Below are 18,997 nucleotides of genomic sequence, written 5' to 3'. Positions count from 1 at the left end.
AAAGTAAAATGTTTGTCCTTTTACTGTTTCCTAAATAAATGATGAAGTTAGTTTGACACTTTAAATGAAAAGAGGGGTCTTGTTAACCCGCCATTTGTTAATGTGTCTAGCCTTCTTTGATTAGAACTTCTAAATGCCCTTAAACAGCTTTCCTAGTTTTTACATACTTTTACTGATATTACTTTTTCAGAAATATGTTGCAACACTGACTCTCAAATGATGAGCAAAACAGTCAGTAAGGCTAGTTTTCTGTCCAATGTCACCTTTTGTACAAATTCTGAGTTACATAGGTATTTTGCAGAGGTTGCAGTGATAGGTAGGAAAAAGCATTATGGGTAAACACAAGAGCATAGATTGTGTCTTTTGTTATTGCTAAGAAGTAGAAGATGAGCATGGAAGACTTCAGATAAATCTGTTTTTGTGTGTGTTGTGTTGTTTTTGTCCTCTTTGTAATCTAAAATGTCAAGACTGAAAACACCTTCTCTCTCTGTGTCCCACTTTGATACTTTTTTCGGGTGCAATATCTAAAACAAATATTTTTACATTATAATGACAACCCAAGGAGCTTTAACTTTTATTATTGCTCCCCCACCATACAGAGCTATTTTATTTTTTCATTTTTTTCAGTTTTTAACATTTGTATTGAGTTTTTCTTTGTAATGAATATTGGAACCTACAGTGCAATTTATAGGCATGAATTAATTTGCTACATTGAGCTTTACCTCAGAAAAACAATAATTGCATTGAATTGGCTAGGCAATTATTTTTTGTACTTATAGTTTTCATTCATGTAAGTTAAACTGAACTACCAATTACAGTAGTTTGTGAAAGTAATTCATGGCACTGGAATATTGTTGGATTGATGACCTGAAGTCATTGGTAGCATTAACGCAAGTAATAATATTAGGAAGGGGTAGAAAATCAGTGGGAAAGTCTGCTCCTGCAAGTTATGAGTAAGGGGATCAGAAGACAAATTGAAAAGGTTTTTCTGCATTTTGCAACAACACAATTCATCTGTTGTTCTGTGATTCATTGGGATAGAATTTCCACCAGTCCGATGCCTTGTATATATTCCTGTAGTGCACTAGTTGTTTCGCAGGTGTGGTGTTTAATTTAATGACTAAGATCATATTTTTTCCATTTCCCAGTTTGCTACATAGTTGGTCTTGGAGACAGACATGTACAGAATATTTTGATTGACGAGGAGACAGCAGAACTAGTGCACATAGACTTGGGTAAGTGAAATATTCTTTCACATTAAAATCTTTGTGGGTACACACTTTGACATAACTACCCACTGAAATGGATAACTGTAAAAAGTTATATTCTACATCTTAACTAACCCTCAAAGACAAAGATCCATGCTTTTGTCCTCTGTACTGTGGCAGCTGAGCGGTCATTTTATTTCGCTGTAGTAGGACATGGGAAGGGAAGTGTGCTCAGTCTTTTTGTAGTTGTGTCTTGGTGGGGGTTGGATCTAATAGAGGTATTTGTGTTGAGAATGTCTTGTTTCAGCCCTGTGTTTTTCCAGCAGGGGGATCCGTCTTACAATGACGGATAGACAGATTAGCCATTTCTAAGAAGTCATGCCAAAATCAGAAAGATATTAAAGAGCTTCAGAAGCTAATTGGCAACATGGCACAAGACACAATTAGTTCTCTACAAGCGATTGAAAGAATACTGGAAATGACGGTGAGCACTCACTCCAAGGTCACGCACATACAAAATCTGGTACACTCCTCACAAAGAAAGAGCAACGAGATGGCCATGCCATTAGCTAAAAGGCACAACAGACCAAATAGAACAAAGTCCTTGTCGAAGGAGGAAACTCTTGCCTTACTCCGAACTTATGAACCCGCGGACAGTAAGAGAGAGGAGAGGATCAAAACAGTACCAGTCGATTCTAATAGAACATCCAGAAAAAATGATAGAACCTGACCTCAACAATTTACATCGAATACAGCTTATATCTGAGGCCGAAGAGATGAACCATAGTAACTCTGGGAAGTCACTGACCTGCCTCTTACTCAATTGTCGATCGGCAACCAAACATGCCTCAGACATAGCAGACATAGCAGACCTCATCATCAAAAAGGAAATTGATCTGGCAGTCCTTACAGAAACATGGCTTTCAGAATCATCTTCGCCAACAATGGATCTATTAGTACCTCCTCAATATAACATTGTGAGACTAGATAGACTAAAAAAGACCGGCGGAGGGATAGCCTGCATTCACCGAGCGGATATAGAGGTCAACCAACTACAATCCGATCCACTAGAATCTTGTGAATACCTAGGTCTTAATATAAGATCAGCAACTAATCAAAGATGCAACGTACATGCGTTCTACCACCCACCCGGAGAGAACACAGAGCAGTTAATGGAGATCATAATGGCCAACTCTAACACTGACGCTAAGAATATATTCCTAGGCGATTTCAACTTACATTGGGATGACCACAATGACAAACTAGTTAACACCCTTAAAGACTTCCTCACCGAGTTAAACCTCAATCAAGCATGCACACAAACTACTCATTCGAAAGGAGCAACGTTAGACTGGATTATCTCAAGAGACAAGGATACATCAATCCTCGCAATAACACCATGTGATTGGTCAGATCACCACTCTATAACATTCATGATACCTGTAGTGAAAAAGGGCAAGACCACCCAACCCTGCAAGTTCAAAAAATGGATTCGAGACACAAAAGAGGCTAATATTGAGCTATTCGTAGAAAGCTGTGAAAGAGACCTAAAGACACCTAGCAACCTGCAGAATGTAAATGAGATGACCGATCACTACATAACTTCAGTCGGGAACATAGTCAATGACACCATGCCATTAAAACTGAAAAGAGTCACGGAGAAGGTAAAAAATCCATGGTTTAATGGATCACTGAACGAAGACAGGCGCAAATTGAGAATGGCCGAAAGAAAATGGAGACAACACCCATCATCACCAGAGCTGAAAGCCCTCAGAAACATCAGAAACCAATATAACAAAAAGGTCATCAACTCCAAAAAGGAATTTATAAGATCTGAACTGGACAGTGCCAAAAACAGACTGCGGAAACTCTTTGAAATCCTAAAGCAACAATCAAATAAACTAGCCAAAACCGCTCATGAGAACTCGAAGACTCCCCTAAGCTGTGAGGAATTTTCGACATTTTTCTCGGAGAAGGCCAAATCGTTGGAAGTAGAGCTCACTAGCGCAGCGGCTAACATTCCCATCCAATCTTTGGCTACAAACGATTCCGACTCGACAACAGAGTGTAGCAAGACGAAAAACAAGGCATACTGGGACACATTCGAATTATATGACCAGGACAAGGTCGCTAGAACGCTCTCCGAAATTAAGCCTAACAACCACTATCACGACCCCTTACCCGCGAAGTGGTTAAGAGAAATCATATGGTAGTCCCAATCTGGACCGAAATAATAAACGCATCACTGTCACAAGGGATCCTCCCCGACTGTCTAAAAACAGGGCAAGTTGTTCCCATAATCAAGAAACCTACAGCGGATGCAACAGATCCGAATAACTTTCGCCCAGTAACCAACATCCCTATACTGGCCAAACTAATTGAGAAATGCGTGCAGTGCCAACTGAGACAACACATCACCAAGTTCTCCCTACTAGATGAATGCCAATCAGGATTCAGATCTGGGCATAGCACAGAAACAGCGATCCTCCATATTGTCGATGATGCGCTACAGGCCTTAGACCAAAACCAAGCATGCTTACTGATTCTCCTGGACCTGTCATCGGCATTTGACACAGTAAATCACGAAGCTTTACTGACCAGGCTGCAGGACAGGATGGGACTAGCGGGAAATGTGCTGAAATGGTTCGAGTCTTTCTTACGGAACAGAACTCCACGATTCCTGGTCAACCAATCAATTTCATCTATATGCCCTAATTCAATTGGAGTTCCACAAGGATCGACACTATCCCCTGACTTGTTTAACTTGTATGTCGAACCTCTTACAGAAATTCTCCGAAAATCACAGATATCCTATCACATGTATGCGGACGACACGCAGATATACATAAAGATCGCCTCCCTTGAAGACATTGAGCTAATGAATGAGACTCTAAACACGGCATTGCAATGGTTAACTTCCAATCATCTGAAGCTAAACGCCCACAAAACAGAGTTCCTACTAATTTCACCAACAAGGAGCCAGGCAGAAATAAAGAAATGGACCAAGCTGGTGACGGCGCTGAACTGCACCCCAACTCCAGTCAATTCAGCTAAATCGCTAGGAATCACTTTAGATGAAAACCTTGACATGAAAGCTCACATTAATTCAATGGCTAAAAGTGCCCGCTTCCACCTGAACTACTTAAGAAAATTGAAACCATTCCTCTCAGAGGCAGATCTTAAACTTGCAATCCAATCCCTAGTTATCTCTAGGATTGAATATGGCTGCACCACCCTAGCTGGCCTACCAAAAACGTCCACAGCACCTCTAAAAGCTTGCCTCAACGCAGCTGCAAGACTCATCACGTGATCAAGAAAATTTTACCATATATCCCCTCACCTGAAAGCTTTAAACTGGCTACCCGTTGAAGCCAGAATACATCTAAAGATAGCGTGTATCACCCATAAAGCGCTCCACTACAACACGCCAAGATACCTAGCCAAAAAAATAAGCTATCGGGAGGTAACAGACCAACGAGGAGTGCCAAGGAGCTGCTGCTGCGACCAGCCTTTTTCAGAAAGAAAAAAACTTATGACAGAGCGTTCTCAGGAGCCGCCCCCAGAATCTGGAACTCACTCCCTCCAAACATCAGGAAGATTCAGAACATTGGAACATTTAAGCGAGAAGGAAAGAGCTTCATGATGTGTAAATACCTTACAAAGGTTTATTGATCACGGTTACAAACAAGTGCAGCTCTACATCAGAACATTCCCGCCATCAGTAAAGGGGAGCCTCAACGGGAATAAGTTGTAGGATTTGACGATTTGAGACTGGCGTCATTACTGAGGCAGACATCACTACCTCATGTCAATGTGAATTTATATATTACCTCACATCGTAAAGCCATATAATCTTCTACCTCATACAGGTTTGCGTAAATTGATATGATGTTAGTTAACCATAACCGACCGCCTAATGCATAATGTTCATACTGAGGGATATTTATCTATACACTCCTCCCAAAGCCTTATAATTATCTACCTCATATTTGTGTAATGTGACTATCTACCTCATTTCTATGTGATGTTATCTATATGACTTTATATGTTAATTATTAACATGCTCTCTTTTTATGTGAAGCGCTCTGATACCCTTGGATCTTGTTTGCGCTATACAAAACACTATAATAAATAAATAAATAAATAAATAGAGTATCTTTCATTCTGGGCAAATATCTACAGACTATTCAGTAAACGTTTTCCTTTTGAGAATCAATGAAGGCCTATTTTATTAAGTCTTATAATAATATTCCATTGGTTTTTCTCAAATTTAGTGAATGTTTTTCTGAGACTAACTTGACCAGGAAAAAAAAGTCACACAGACATTCTAAGTAGAAGCACAGCCTGCCTCTTTGTAGTGGCACCTCTGAAATGAACAAACCACTAATGTTTTCAGACCACTAGTGGAACACAATTCAAAGTTACAGTTTTGTCCTTTTCTGCTTGTTTTTCTGCCCTCTGTTCTACCTTTTCTGCTTGTTTTTCTGCCCTCTGTTTGGCTATTCTGGTCTCTGATTTGCCTTTTTCTGCTAGTTTCTTCCCTCTTCCCAATATTTCCCTCCCTCTCGCTGTTTCCCTCCTCACGCGGTTTCTCTATTCCTGCCACCCAGCGCCCTGCCCTTCCCCTAGTACCTACTTAAGGGAGAGTCCAGCAGAACCCCATTGAACAGGTCCTCGCGCCAGCTCCCCCCGCGATGGTACTACTGCCCAGCTTGTCTGCAGTCCACTACTATCTGCTGCCCTCTGTTTGTGCCTCCCCTGCTCGTTTCTTGGTCTGTTTTTCCTTTTTCTTCCCACTATTTTGCCTTTTCTGATAATTTTTCTGCCCTCTGTTTTGCCCTCTTCTGCTCTGTTTTGCCTTTTTTGCTCGTTTTCTTGCCTTCTGTTTTTTGCCTGCTCATTTTTCTGCTCTGTTATGTCTTTTCATATCCCTCTTTTTTCTGCCCTCTGTTTTGCCTTTTTGTGCTTGTTTCTTCCCTCTTCCCACAGTTTCCTCAAGTCTTGGCTTCTGAAAGAAGACTTCGCACCCCAGCGCCCAGATACCCCTAGGGTGCTGCACCCTACAAATGCTGATTGATTAAATGAATGGTTAGCATGCCATGCATTGGTTTACTCCTGTAGGCAAGCACATGTAGGGCACTTGCAGTATGAAACACACTGGATATGTGTTAGCAGCTGCAAACGTTGGTATGCACAGTACACTACAACTTCTACACATTAATATTTAAGCTACCATCCTCTGTGTACAAAACGTCATTTGATTGGTTTAGCATTATATGTGAAACCTTTTTTTGAGAAATTTTCTCTCCTGATGTGATAGGGTGGCCCTCAAAGAAACCGGCTGGTTTCAAACAATTTAGCGCCTGTGACTGGCAGATATCTGTGACAGACCCACATTTGGTTTGTTTGTGGTGCTTGGAGAGGAACCATGCCTCCAAGACCTGTGAGGACTGCTGCACCATTCACCTGAAGGTGCTAAGGGAGCGATCCCTCAAGCTCCTTGCAGCTCAACGTCGGGTAACCCAGCGGCGCACACGGAAGCTCCTGGGACTGTTTGCAGGTCTGCACCCGGCTATCATCATCACACTTGAAGTTGTCAGGTGTGTCCTCGGATCAGTGCTATCTGGCATGCAAAGGAAAGAATTGACATCAGCGGGCTGGCGTGGTACCTAGATAAATATTGCGCACGTAATTTCAGATGCTGGAAATCACGTGCTCAGTATCTATATAGATGCCACCATGACGCGCTGATGTCACTTCTTTACTTTCCATGCAAGATAACGCTGATCTATGGAGCGCTACCCTCCTTTTTGGACTGGCCTTTTCTCGACTTTTGTCAAACCTTTCTTTGGGAAATCTTTTCATTTGATGTGATAGGATGTCCCTCAAAGAAACCGGCTGGTTTCAAACAATTTAGTGCCTTTCACAGGCCCACATGTGGTTTGTTTCTGGTGCTTGGATAGTGACCACGACTCCAAGACCTGCAAGGGCTGCTACACCATGCACCTGAGGGCGCAGAGGGAGCAATCTCTCAAGATCCTCACCACCTGATGTTGGATGACCAAGCAACGCTCAAGATCCCGGTCGAGCGGAAGATCTCAGAATGGTTTGCGGAGCCGCTTGTAGCAATCTTCGTTTCACTTGAATTTGTCAGGTAACTCCCACAAGCGAAGTCAAAGAGGTCTTCAACTTCACGCACCTGTCAAAGTATTCTGACGAGGAGCATTGGCACTCCAGGCCTTGCACTTCGACAGTGCTTGAGTCAAGGTCTCCTCTGGGCTACGCTGACTTTCTCGGACATGGAGCGACCCCTGCTCATCATAATTTTATGAGGCTATGCACCTCATATTTGGGTGGCTTGGACCCCATGGGCTCGCGAGGGGCTCCCACTTGATTCACACCAGCAGGTTTGCCCTTAATGCCCGCCCAGGGCTCCATTGATCCCGTGTTGGAGCCGGAGCAGAGCCGCTGGTGAGACCAAGACATTCCTCAGCACCTGCTCCAGTGATGATGCTGCAGATTCCCCATAGCAGCATCATCCCCATCATCTATCCCGACTCCGACACCGAGCCAGGCAGGGATCTGGTACTGACTGGGACCAACCTCTCCATATTGGAGCTAGTGCCTTTTGCCTTTAACAGGCCTTCAGAGGGAGACAAGAGGGTGAGACGTCTGAGGACCTCTAGATGAGACTGAGAACAAGTGCCACGAAGAATTGTCGGAACCAGTGGGTAAGACACCTCACCGGACACTGGCTTGGTCTCTCATTATACTGTGGCTATGGAGAAGGGAGCCTTTTTCTCTATGGTGGTGTGCAGGGTGACTGAGGTCTTGGACCTTCAGTTGCCCTGACTGGCAATCAAGACAAACACTTTGACAGAGGTGCTTCAGCTGGAAAGTCGTACCTTCCGAACCCTTACTCCCTTTTAATAAAACCCTTACCGACGTTGTACTTGGAGCCTGGTCTGAGTCCTGCACCGGGGTTCCTGTGCATAGGACAGTGGCCACTGCTATCAACCTGCTCCTCGAGACCCCAGTTTCCTTACCCAGTTCCCCACCTCGGAGAGCTCGGTGATCCAAGCCTCCACCTCTAGACAACCCTGGCACATTGCCTTCCAGTCCACCGGATAGGGATTCCAAGAGGGTGGATACCTTTGGCAAGAAGATGTTCCCTTCCGCCAGCCTTGCACTGCAGTCGGTTAATACTCTGTGCTTTTTGGGGCGATATTTCCAGAGGATCTGGGATTCGGTTGTACAAGTGCTGCCTAGTGTCTCAGAGGAGGCCTGAGCCCTACTCTCCCAAGTTATGGCTTACACGAGAGAAACAGCAAAATTCACCACACAAAAGGTTATTTATTTGCCATTTCAGCATTTTCTGCAGTTGCTGGACCAAGCTTCTTTATTCAAGTCACCTGTTGTGTCTAGGTTTAAAAAAAGGTTTGCAAAACGTCTCCCACCCCCATGCTTTTCATCATGCCCCAGTAGGACATACTACTTGCCCAGGCATTTATTAATGTGTGGGCCCTTTGAGCCTCTGCCCAATTGCCCTTCAGTTATTGACCATCAAGACTGCTTTTCTAGTGCCCATACCATCAGCAAGGAACGTCAGCGAATTGCAGGGATTCTCTGCACACCCTCCCTACACCATCTTCTATCCGGACAAGCTGGTACTCCGGACAAATGCCTCCTTCCTTCTAAAGGTTGTGACTACTTTCAATGTAGGCCAAAACATCACCCTGCCTACCTTCTTTGTCCTGCCTGATCCCTTCAAAGGGGAGGAGAGACTCCACCGCCTGGACCCATAAAGAGAGTTGCCATTCTACCTTGAGTGTAGAAGTACCAGGAGGATTATCAGATTTCCGTGCGGTACGTAGGGACTATAAAAGGGAAGGCTGTACAGAAATGGACCATCTCAATTTAGATAGTACTCTGTATCAAGAAGATCTGCTATGCATCTCTGCCCACATTTACCAAACACGTCTGCCTTGACATTCAGGTCCATTGGGATGGGCACTTCGAGTTTTTGGTCCTGCAGAACTTTCTGGTTTAAATTGGCCTTGCAAGTCTACCTCCAGGGAGGCATTGCTTGTGTATCTATTCTAAAGTAAGCAATCTGTTGCTAGAAGATTCTATCAGATGAACAAGTTACTTATCTTCTGTAACGCCTTATCTGGTAGAGACTTTGTCTAGCTGCAGATTCCTTACTGGCCCTACCACCCACCTCGCTTTATGAGCTGATTAAAGGTGAAAGGGTCACCCTTCAAAGGGCCTTAAATTTCACACCAGTTGCCAGTCGTCATCGTGGCGCCGTGCTCCATGCATTAAAAGTCGCAAAAATTACTGACCTTGTGCCAGGGTGGCATCTATATAGATACCCCACACATCATTTTCAGCTTGGATTATACACAGCCGAATTACACCAACCTACCGGCATGCAGGGGTACTTCTCGAAATTTCTGGATACAGTCTGACGCCTGGTGGATATTTTAAGGTAAGGAACCTGTAGCCAGATAGTCTCTATCAGATATGAGGTGAGGAAAAGTAAGTACATTTTTCTTTTTGATTTTCACTGCAGTGTCCTCACAATGTTTCATAAGTGATCTTCTGAAGCAAATGAAGGTGGGTCAGCTCTTTGTAAGACTGAACTGCTACTCTGCCTGCAGTCTATCGTGCTTCAATTTACTCATTTCAGGACACTTTGCACACTGACAGCTTCAAAATATTTCCTACACTTTCAGCATAAAGCATGCTCAACAGAACAGAGGGCTCAACGTGCTTTAACGAGTAATAGCTATGAAACACAGTGGGCATTCATGAGGGGGCTGGTGTGTGGTGGCCAGTGTCTGTTGGCCATCATTGCAGGTCCCCACATTATGAATGTGTCTATATGGTTGGGCTACATTAGAGAGTGCCCAATACACATTAGATTTACCTAATTAATCAGTCAATCAGGGGTTTATAAAGTGCTGCTACTGACCCGTGAAGGTCTTAGTTACCTGTTGCCATTTTGATTTGTGATACAATATTTGGAACTGACCACAAACCCTCTGAGGGTTCCCACTCTTGCCTCCTTAAGAAGAAGGCACCTCTGCCTTACCAGTCACATCACCTCTGAAATAGTCAGGGATATGCATTGTTATATTCTATTTGTAGGTTTTGTTGTGCAGGCCCATATCTCCAACAGGCTAAAGTGAGCTTTCTACTTTTTATTTGAGCATCACAGAAGTGGCTTAAACATGTTTTAATTTCAAACTTATATTTACCAGCTGAGTCTTCAGAACTGGATCTTTTCAAGATCTCCTTTGCATATTATTCATCTTCGAGCTGGCAATCAGAGCAGCTTAAAACATTTTAACAACTGAACCGCACAATATGGTCGCTTTTCAATATCTACCACTGAGTGGATGTGGCTTAAGCTCTCTCCCAGACTCAACTCATGATTCTTTGGCAACTCATTGAGTATGGGTGTATCTGCAGTTGTGCTTTTGAAGTGTTCAATTCATCTCCTTAAATAACATTTGTGTATGTTTTAATGCTTAGAAAGTTAGTTACATATGTTTGTTAGAACTAAGACACAACTCTGAGCACGTTATCTAAAAACCAGCAGTAATGAAGTAATGATTAGTCAATTTCTGAAGGTATTTTCCCTCTCTTCTTGGGACTGGGGCACTCCCACAGCCTTTCTGAAACATACATAGTTGGTCTTCTCTCTCCACATCTTTTGTAGAAAATACTGATTCAGAATAAATTCTAAAACTACTGCACAGTTTGCTTAGGCTAAGTCACAGTTCTTCTCTGCCTAATGTGTGTATTTTGTTTGCTTGATCCCTTCTTACGTTGAAAAATGCTTCAGTCACAGTGTATTCAGGAGTATGGATTCCACTTGTAATAAAGGTCCTCATGAGTTTACCGTCCATGCATCCTATGACCCAAAATCGTTCTCCGTGTCTTTAGGTTTGCATAATTGGGTTCTCTGAGCTTGATGCTCTAAAACTGAGATGTGGTTGTACCTTTTGCCATAAAATACTTGCTCTTGAGAGGCTGTGTGCCTGCGTAGTGCATCCTCTTAATTTTAGAACTTTGTTCTAAAGAGTTTTAAGGGCCTGTCTAAAGAGGGCCATAATTCAGGAGTTTGGTCCTATGCAAATTGCTACTTGGTGAATAGTCATTCTCCCCTCTGTGCAGTTTCTCTGTTTTATAATTCATGGCATTGTGATTTTTTTTTTTACTGTAGGAGTGGCATTTGAGCAAGGAAAAATTCTTCCAACGCCAGAAACAGTTCCATTTCGATTAACCAGGGATATTGTAGATGGAATGGGCATTACCGGCGTTGAGGGTGTTTTTAGAAGGTAAGGTACATTTAAAAATGCTTTTATTGTATTAATTCTATTTTGTGGCTTTGTAATGCCTGATCTATTGTCTAGTGATAGACACAATTTGTCATGAAAACTAGAATGTTGCTGATCGTTCTTTATCAGCAGAATGTATTGTAGTGAATAGCTCAAACCTGGGGACACAGTGTGTATGAATGAGATCAGACATGAAAGGCTAAGATATGGAGAGATTAAGCTAGCTAAGCTCTGCTGCCCAGTCTCCAGGTAAAGGGAAGGGTGAGCTCAGATGATCCTGCAATTTACTGAGATGTTATGCCAGAAGCAATTGGCATACCTTAAAGGTAATCAACAACGAGTGAATTTTAGAGTCTTCATCTAGAGAAGCATAATCTAGATTGGCTGTTGACTGGGAGCTCGCCCCAGGCTGTCATCTCCCATCTCCAGACTACAGCAAACCTTCTGCACTCACTGGGGTTCACTATCAATGAGCTAAGGTAAAACCTGACTCCCTCTCAGATGCTTCTTTTCATCGGAGCTGTTCTGCACATAGTGCTGTTTTGGGCCTATCCTCCCGAGCGGGTAGTTCAGGATATTAAGGCTATGATGCCAATGTTTCAGCCTTTAGTCTGAATTGCTTAGACTGACTCTTAGGTTGTTGGACCTCATGGCCTCCTGCATCTTGTTTGTGGCACATGCTTGTTGGCATATGTGGGCTCTGCAGTTGGACAGCATCCCGGGAATCTCTCGAACATGGTCCAAATCTCCAAGGGAACTGCAAAGAACCTGCAGTGGTGGCTTATGAACCACAATTGGGTCAGCAGCAGACCTCTCTCCCTTCCCCCAACCAGATCCGATAGTGGTGACAGATGCATCACCCCTGGGATAGGGTTGCTACCTGGGAGAGCACTGCCAGAGCACTCTCTGGCAGATCTGGACTTCGCATCAACCTGTTGATCTCAGAGCAATCTGATTGGCATTGAAAGCCTTTCTGCTCTTCAACCAGGGAAGGCTAGTGCAAGTGTTCACAGATAACACTACCGCCATGTGGTACTGCAACACGGAGTGGGGTCGTGGACCCTGTATCAAGAGGCTTTGCGTCTCTGGACTTGGCTGGAACAGCAGGGCATTACCCTGGTGGTTCAGCATCTGGCTTGTTCTTTGAACGACAGAGCAGAAGAACTCAGCTGAAGGTGCCTAGCGGATCACAAGTGGCGTCTACAACAGAATTTGGTGCAAGGAATCTTTCATCTGTGGGGAGAGTCCTGGTTAGATCTGTTGCCTCGACAGAGAACATGCAATATCTGAAAGAAACAGGTTAGTGTTAAATTTCTTACCTTAGAATATCCCCAAGCGTCAGACTGGATCCAGAAAGTTTTAGTCAGCAGTTCCCCTGCTCGTCGGTAGGCGTCGGCGGCGGCTCCGCGTCCGTCGTCGGCGTTGTGATCACCGGGATGACATCGTCAGAGTACTTAGACGCTGCCCTCGCGCGCGGACATCAGTTCTTTTTTTTTCCGCGCCAGCAAGCGCAGATCCGGGAAGAGCAGTACTTCTATTCATTTTTTTACTAACTTTTTTGATCTGTTTTGGATCTTTTTTCGAGTCGACTTCGACTCCTGGTGCCGTAGGGATGCCTGGCTTCAAGCCGTGCGATGCCTGTCACCGCCTGATGTCGGTGACCGACCCCCAACCATCGGTGTCTCTACTGCCTCGGGGCTGACCATGACGACAAGTCGTGCCCCAACTGCCGGGCCTTGACCTCGAAAGCTAGGCGGGAGCGTTCCCGTAAGCTTTTTGAGATCCGGCAGTCAGCTCCGTGCGGCTCTAGGTCCCGGTCGAGGAGGCAGTCGAGGGACCGGTCGCGGAGCCGCAGTAGTCCTCGCTCGTCGAGCCATCACCACTCGTCAGGCTCCAAGTCCTCCTGTAAGTCGAGGCACTCTAAAAAGAAGTCGTAGAAACAACATCGCTCCTCCGACTCCCCTCACGCGACACGACTGAGGGTTCGGGCGGCACCGGTCGAGCAGCTCCGCCGGAGCCGTGGGCGTCACATCCGGCCCCATACCCTCCGGTCCCTGGGCTGCATGCGACGCTGGAGGGGATATGTGATTTCCTCATGGCCATGAGGACTCACTTCCCTCCGTTGAGGCCTGTCAGCGCGCCTTCGTGCCCGCGGATCCGACCAGGGGCTTTGTCGGGCCGGCGGCTTTGTCCCCGGCGCCGTCTGGTACTTCAGCTCCGGCGCCATCTTCGACTTTCGGTCCCGACGCCGCAGGACCCCAAGGGATCTAGGCCTGGATCCTGGTTGGCGCCAGTTGACCTCACGACTCCTCCGCTGGCGCCGACCCTGATGATGTCGCTCCCGGCGCTATCTTCGGACGCCGTCCCCAGTTTCAGCCCCGGTCCAGCGTCGGAACGGCGCCGCTCTGCGCCGTCTCCGGCCTCGGTAGGTGAGCAATTCCCATATGACCCGGCTCTGTCATTCCTGCCTGTTAATCAGGACACGGATGAAGGGGAGGACTGTGAGGGGTCTGAGGACCCTCTGGCACAGCAGTGCCAGTTGAGTCAGGACTGGGCAGATGAGTTGGGGGATGCCAGTGGTCTGGACACATCGCCTGACATTGGATTCATCTCTCCTCCCTCCATGGCTACGGAGGAGGGTGCCACTTATGGTGTGGTGTTGCGCAGGGGAGCCAAGGCCTTGGCTCTTGAGCTCCCTGCTGCAGCCGTGAGGACTATTCTTCTCACGAGGTGCTTCAGCCGCCAGTAAGCTCTTCGGAGCCTCTGCTGCCATTTAATGAAGCCCTCACAGATGGGCACTTGGTCCAAGCCCTCCACAGTGCCCCCTGTGGATAGGAATGTGGCCCGACGCCACCGCCCTGCTCCGGGCGACCCCCACTTTTTGTCCGTTCACCCCACCCCTGAGAGCCTGGTGATCCTGGCCTCTACATCCCAAACCGCGTTCCCGACTGCTCCTCCAGAATGGGAATCCAAAAGGTTTGATCAGTTTGGGAAGAAACTGTTCTCCTCATTGAGTTTGGGGTTGCGGTCTATCAACACCGCTTGCCTTTTGGGCCGTTACACCCACTCTTTGTGGGACACGGTTGCGGACGTGCTGCCCTAGTGTCCGGAGAAGGCCCAGGCACGGCTCGCCCAGGCACTTGCCGAGGGGCGGGATGCAGCACGCTACTCCATCAGATGTGGACTTGATACCACAGACTCGGTGGGCAGAGCGATTTCCACGACGGTGGCGATCCGTCGCCACGCCTGGGTGAGGTCCGACAATTTTTCAGGGGATGTCCAGGCCACGCTCATGGACATGCCCTTTGATGGCCGTCGCCTTTTTGGCGACAAAGCAGAAAGTGCGCTTGAGCGTTTCAAGGACTCCAGGGCTATGGCCAAGTCCTTGGGCTTGTCGGGCCAGCGCCAGCAGACTTCTGCTTTTTGCCCCTTTCGTGGCCAAGGAAGGGGGCCCCGCACATTCGTACAGCCACAGGTCACAGAACCTACCTCAACGCGGACGTGGTAATCGCCGTGACCGTGCCACGGGACAATGGCAAGGTCAGTCCAAATCCAGTCCCCTTGGCCCTCTTGGCCAAGGGGGCCATCAAGAGCGTTCCTGGGCCTGAAGTAGGACGTGGTTTCTACTCCCACTACTTTCTGGTACCCAAGAAGGGCAAAGGAGGCCTACGCCCTATTTTGGACCTTGGGAGATGCTGACTTTAGCTCAGTTCCTGGCTGCCCTTGACCCTGGAGACTGAATGGTAGCGTTGGACTTGCAGGACGCATATTTCCACATCCCCTTCCTGACGGCCCACCGGCGCTACCTGCACTTTCATTTTACCATGCTCCCCTTCGGCCTCACCAGTGCCCCTCGGGTGTTCACGAAAGTGATGGCGATGGGCGCTCCTTATCTGCGCAGATCAGGGGTCTTAGTCTTCCCTATCTCGACGACTGACAGTCGTCTCCCACCTCCAGACTATGGCCTACCTCCTGCAGTCGCTGGGGTTCTCCATCAACGTGCCGAAGTCGCACCTGTGCCCCTCTCAGAAGCTCCTTTTCATCGGAGTGGTTCTGGACTCGGCGCAGTTTCGGGTTTATCCTCCCGAACAGCGGGTTCGGGATATTTAGGCTCCGATTTCGATCTTTCAGCCTTTATCCCCAGTTTCGGTTAGGTTGACGCTGCGGCTCCTGGGGCTGATGGCCTCCTGCATCCTTCTGGTGCATCACACCAGGTGGCGGATGCAGTGGGACCTGAAGTTTCAGTGTGCACAGCATCAGGGCAACCTGTCCTACCATAGCTTCATTGTATACCTTAGCAAAGCATTACCCCTTGATGCAGAGATGCGCAGGGATGGATACTTTGCTTGATCCATCTTGCAGCATTTCCTTGTCTACGTCATCTATCAGCCCTCCTGGGGAGTAGGGTATTGCTGTAGAGTATGTTCTAGAGGTGAGGTATCTGCAAGTAGAAGTATCCATCAGAAGAAAAAGTTACTTACCTGCAGTAATGATCTTTCTGGTGGTTACTCTATCTACCTGCAGATTCCCCACTGACCCACCTTCCTTCCCGTTTTATGGATGACCATTAGGGGCAGTTAATAAGATCCTATCTCTAATTGTTCATTGGTATTGCAATTTATAGTTTGTCAGTATACCTTCTCTCCTCAAAGGCTTGAAAAGAACGGAGGGAAACTGACGTTGATACAAAGGGGGCAGGCTTTTTATGAAGTCAATGGCACTCCCTGACCTCACTTCTACTGGCGACTTTGTTGCTTTGATGTTTAGTCTAACTTCTGGGGATTGTTCTACAGATGAGGAATCTGCAGGTAAATAGAGATTCTACCAGAAAGATTGCTACTGTAGATAAGTAACGTTTTTTACTTAATCATTGGATGGGGAAACATTTCCACTGCTAATTTGATATGACCAGAAATATAAATTTCCCATATACTCATTTTTTTCTAGTTAGAAATTTTACAAACTGTTTAATATTGGAATTCCTCTATAGAGATACATACAGGGAATCCACAAACAAAGTATTCACAAAACCAATTAAGTACTAAGGATGCATCAAACTGTTCTTTTAACTTATTATTATTTCATTTTATATTCCTGGGGTCGAGAGCATCCACTATGTTAATGAAATGGTAAAGTCTCTCTGAACGGTGACCTCAGAAATCGTATTTATTTCAGGCCTAGAGAATTAGCCCGGATCTACAAGTGTTCATTAATATTTGTCAAGCACCTACCTTTCACTCTTCACACTACTAAAACCTAATTTATTTTACATGAAGGCATGTTATTGAACTTTGATCATATTTGTTATCTTCTCAGTGGGGACAGTATCTTTCTCCATTCCCATCTACTTATTTCAGGATGTATGAGTATTTGTTTTATGTAGAGGAAGTAGATGTCACTAGAATATGACCCGTTTGGATTATCAGCAGTATTGAGCTCACTTAATACAGTTAAAGATCATTATATTTTATCATGAAGAAATAACATTTTATTTTCCAGTATGAAGATGTTTTGAATAAAGATTACTAATGTTGCAACTTGAAACACTTATAATGATATTGTATGTGTCATCCTAGCATGTAACATAATTTTTTTGCTTTAAACTAGACTGGTAAGTTAAGGTTTATCTGCTTTAGTGAGGTAGAAAGTATACTTATTGTTTTTGCAGTACTGTAAACCTCATTATTTGTTTTGTACTTTAGGTGTTGTGAAAAAACTATGGAAGTTATGAGAAATTCTCAAGAAGCTTTGCTCACAATTGTTGAGGTAAATATCAGTTTGTATGTCATAAATAAAACAAAGGGGCTCTGCTCAGTTTTCAGATCACAACACAAATTGCAGAGCTGAAATATTGCAGTTTGAAGGAAATTCAGTAATGATTATGTTCTAGCAGTTTGAGCCTGTGATTTTCTCATGACCCATCTGGCCATACAGAATTGAGCCTTGGAGTGGTGCACTATATTCTTTTTGAGCAGGTTTGTATGACTTCTACATATCTGTGACCATGAGAGAGGGTATTGGGAAAGGAATTTATTTCTGTGTAAATCTCTGAATCAGGTCTGAAAGTTGTAACGCTTTATCATCCTGAATAATCTAGCTTTCATCTGTTTTTCAGTTTGCAGGGCTCAGCAGTCAACTACAGTTTTTTCTCGATTTGTAAATAAATAAATACATCCTCCACAAGGAGTTTAATGTAATGCTTTTTTGCATGTGCTGTGGTTTACTGATTGTACTGCCCTTATCTACTCAGGAGAGATATGTTATGATCACAGCTTTGTCACCTGGCTGAATGATGTGATCCAGGCAAGTTACCCTATTCTGTAGTGCCTTAGTTCCCAAATTGTGACCACTTATGAACGCAAGATTAACACAGATCTAATTTAACTGACAGAACAGATATTGCAGATAGATTGTAAGTGTCCATTTCTACTAGCACTGATTAAAAAAAATTCATGGATATGCTCAGTACTGTGTTCCTATATATATATATATATATATATATATATATATATATATATATAATTTGTTGTTTAATTTTTGAATAAACGTTATTTGATTTTTGTTTGTATGGAAAAGACCTGGACCAATCCCTCTGCACCCTGCTGTCCCTCTTCCCCTTCCTGACATTTTAGCATATCCCACACTGACCAATATTGTTCTACTGACTCCTTCTTCTTCTTTCTATTTGTCCTCTGCTCTCTCCACACTTAAACATGTATGGTAGCGTCTCCTTCACCAGTCTGATCACCTTCTAGTCTCCACTTATCATCCTTATAGCTCAGTGTTCCTCTGCCATAGGTTCATGATCCCCTGCAAAGCCACTTCTGAGGGACCAGAGGTTATGAAACCTTAATCTTTGGACCTCCACTGAGGAGCCTGCGATTGTCACTAAGTGATAAGAACTGAGAAAAATCTAGGACATCTGACCATCAGAATGAAGGAGCGGGAAAAGTTGAATAAGACATATTCAGGATGCTGAATTGTGTAGGAGAGACAGGCAGGAGCAACACCTCATAATTTTTTAGAGAAAAAGAGTTTTCTCCATCCCATTACCAATGTTGAGCAGGTTTCTCCAGTTGTATAATATATGGTGTAAAGGGTGTTCCGGAGTGTACAGTCTTCAGTATTAAGGAGCTTACTACCAAAACCTTGGAATTTGGATAGGTGTGTAGCCATTAAGTTCAGCAATGTTAACCTTAGGTGTCTGGTGTGTAATGCCTTGGGCTGGTGTGATTTTTTTGGTAACTGTATTTTTATTGCAGCATTAGAAAATACACAAACAAGTGTACCAGCTGCCTTGCCAGTTACAAACATTCTACAAACGTCATGAAGTAAGCATCACACAGCCGTTTAGCCCACATCCCGGAGGTCGGGCGGCGATAGTTATAAAATGCGAGGTACAGACCTTCAACTATGAAACAAGGACAGCATCTCGGCAGG

General features: G+C 45.0%; 1 protein-coding gene across 1 annotated transcript in view; it reads left to right on the top strand.

Annotated features, from left to right (window-relative positions):
• ATM (ATM serine/threonine kinase) overlaps window positions 1-18,997 on the top strand; it is a 1,399,724-nt gene that overhangs the window by 1,346,080 nt on the left and 34,647 nt on the right. Inside the window, exons 59-61 of the mRNA XM_086935231.1 lie at window positions 1,149-1,235; window positions 11,443-11,557; window positions 17,260-17,323. Coding sequence (XP_086791357.1) covers window positions 1,149-1,235; window positions 11,443-11,557; window positions 17,260-17,323 — 266 coding nt within the window. The remainder of the gene's footprint in view (window positions 1-1,148; window positions 1,236-11,442; window positions 11,558-17,259; window positions 17,324-18,997) is intronic.

The sequence above is a fragment of the Lissotriton vulgaris genome, chromosome 8 (assembly GCF_964263255.1).
Source record: "Lissotriton vulgaris chromosome 8, aLisVul1.2, whole genome shotgun sequence".
In the NCBI taxonomy this organism is placed as follows: domain Eukaryota; kingdom Metazoa; phylum Chordata; class Amphibia; order Caudata; family Salamandridae; genus Lissotriton; species Lissotriton vulgaris.
This window is presented reverse-complemented; position numbering and strand designations above follow the sequence as displayed.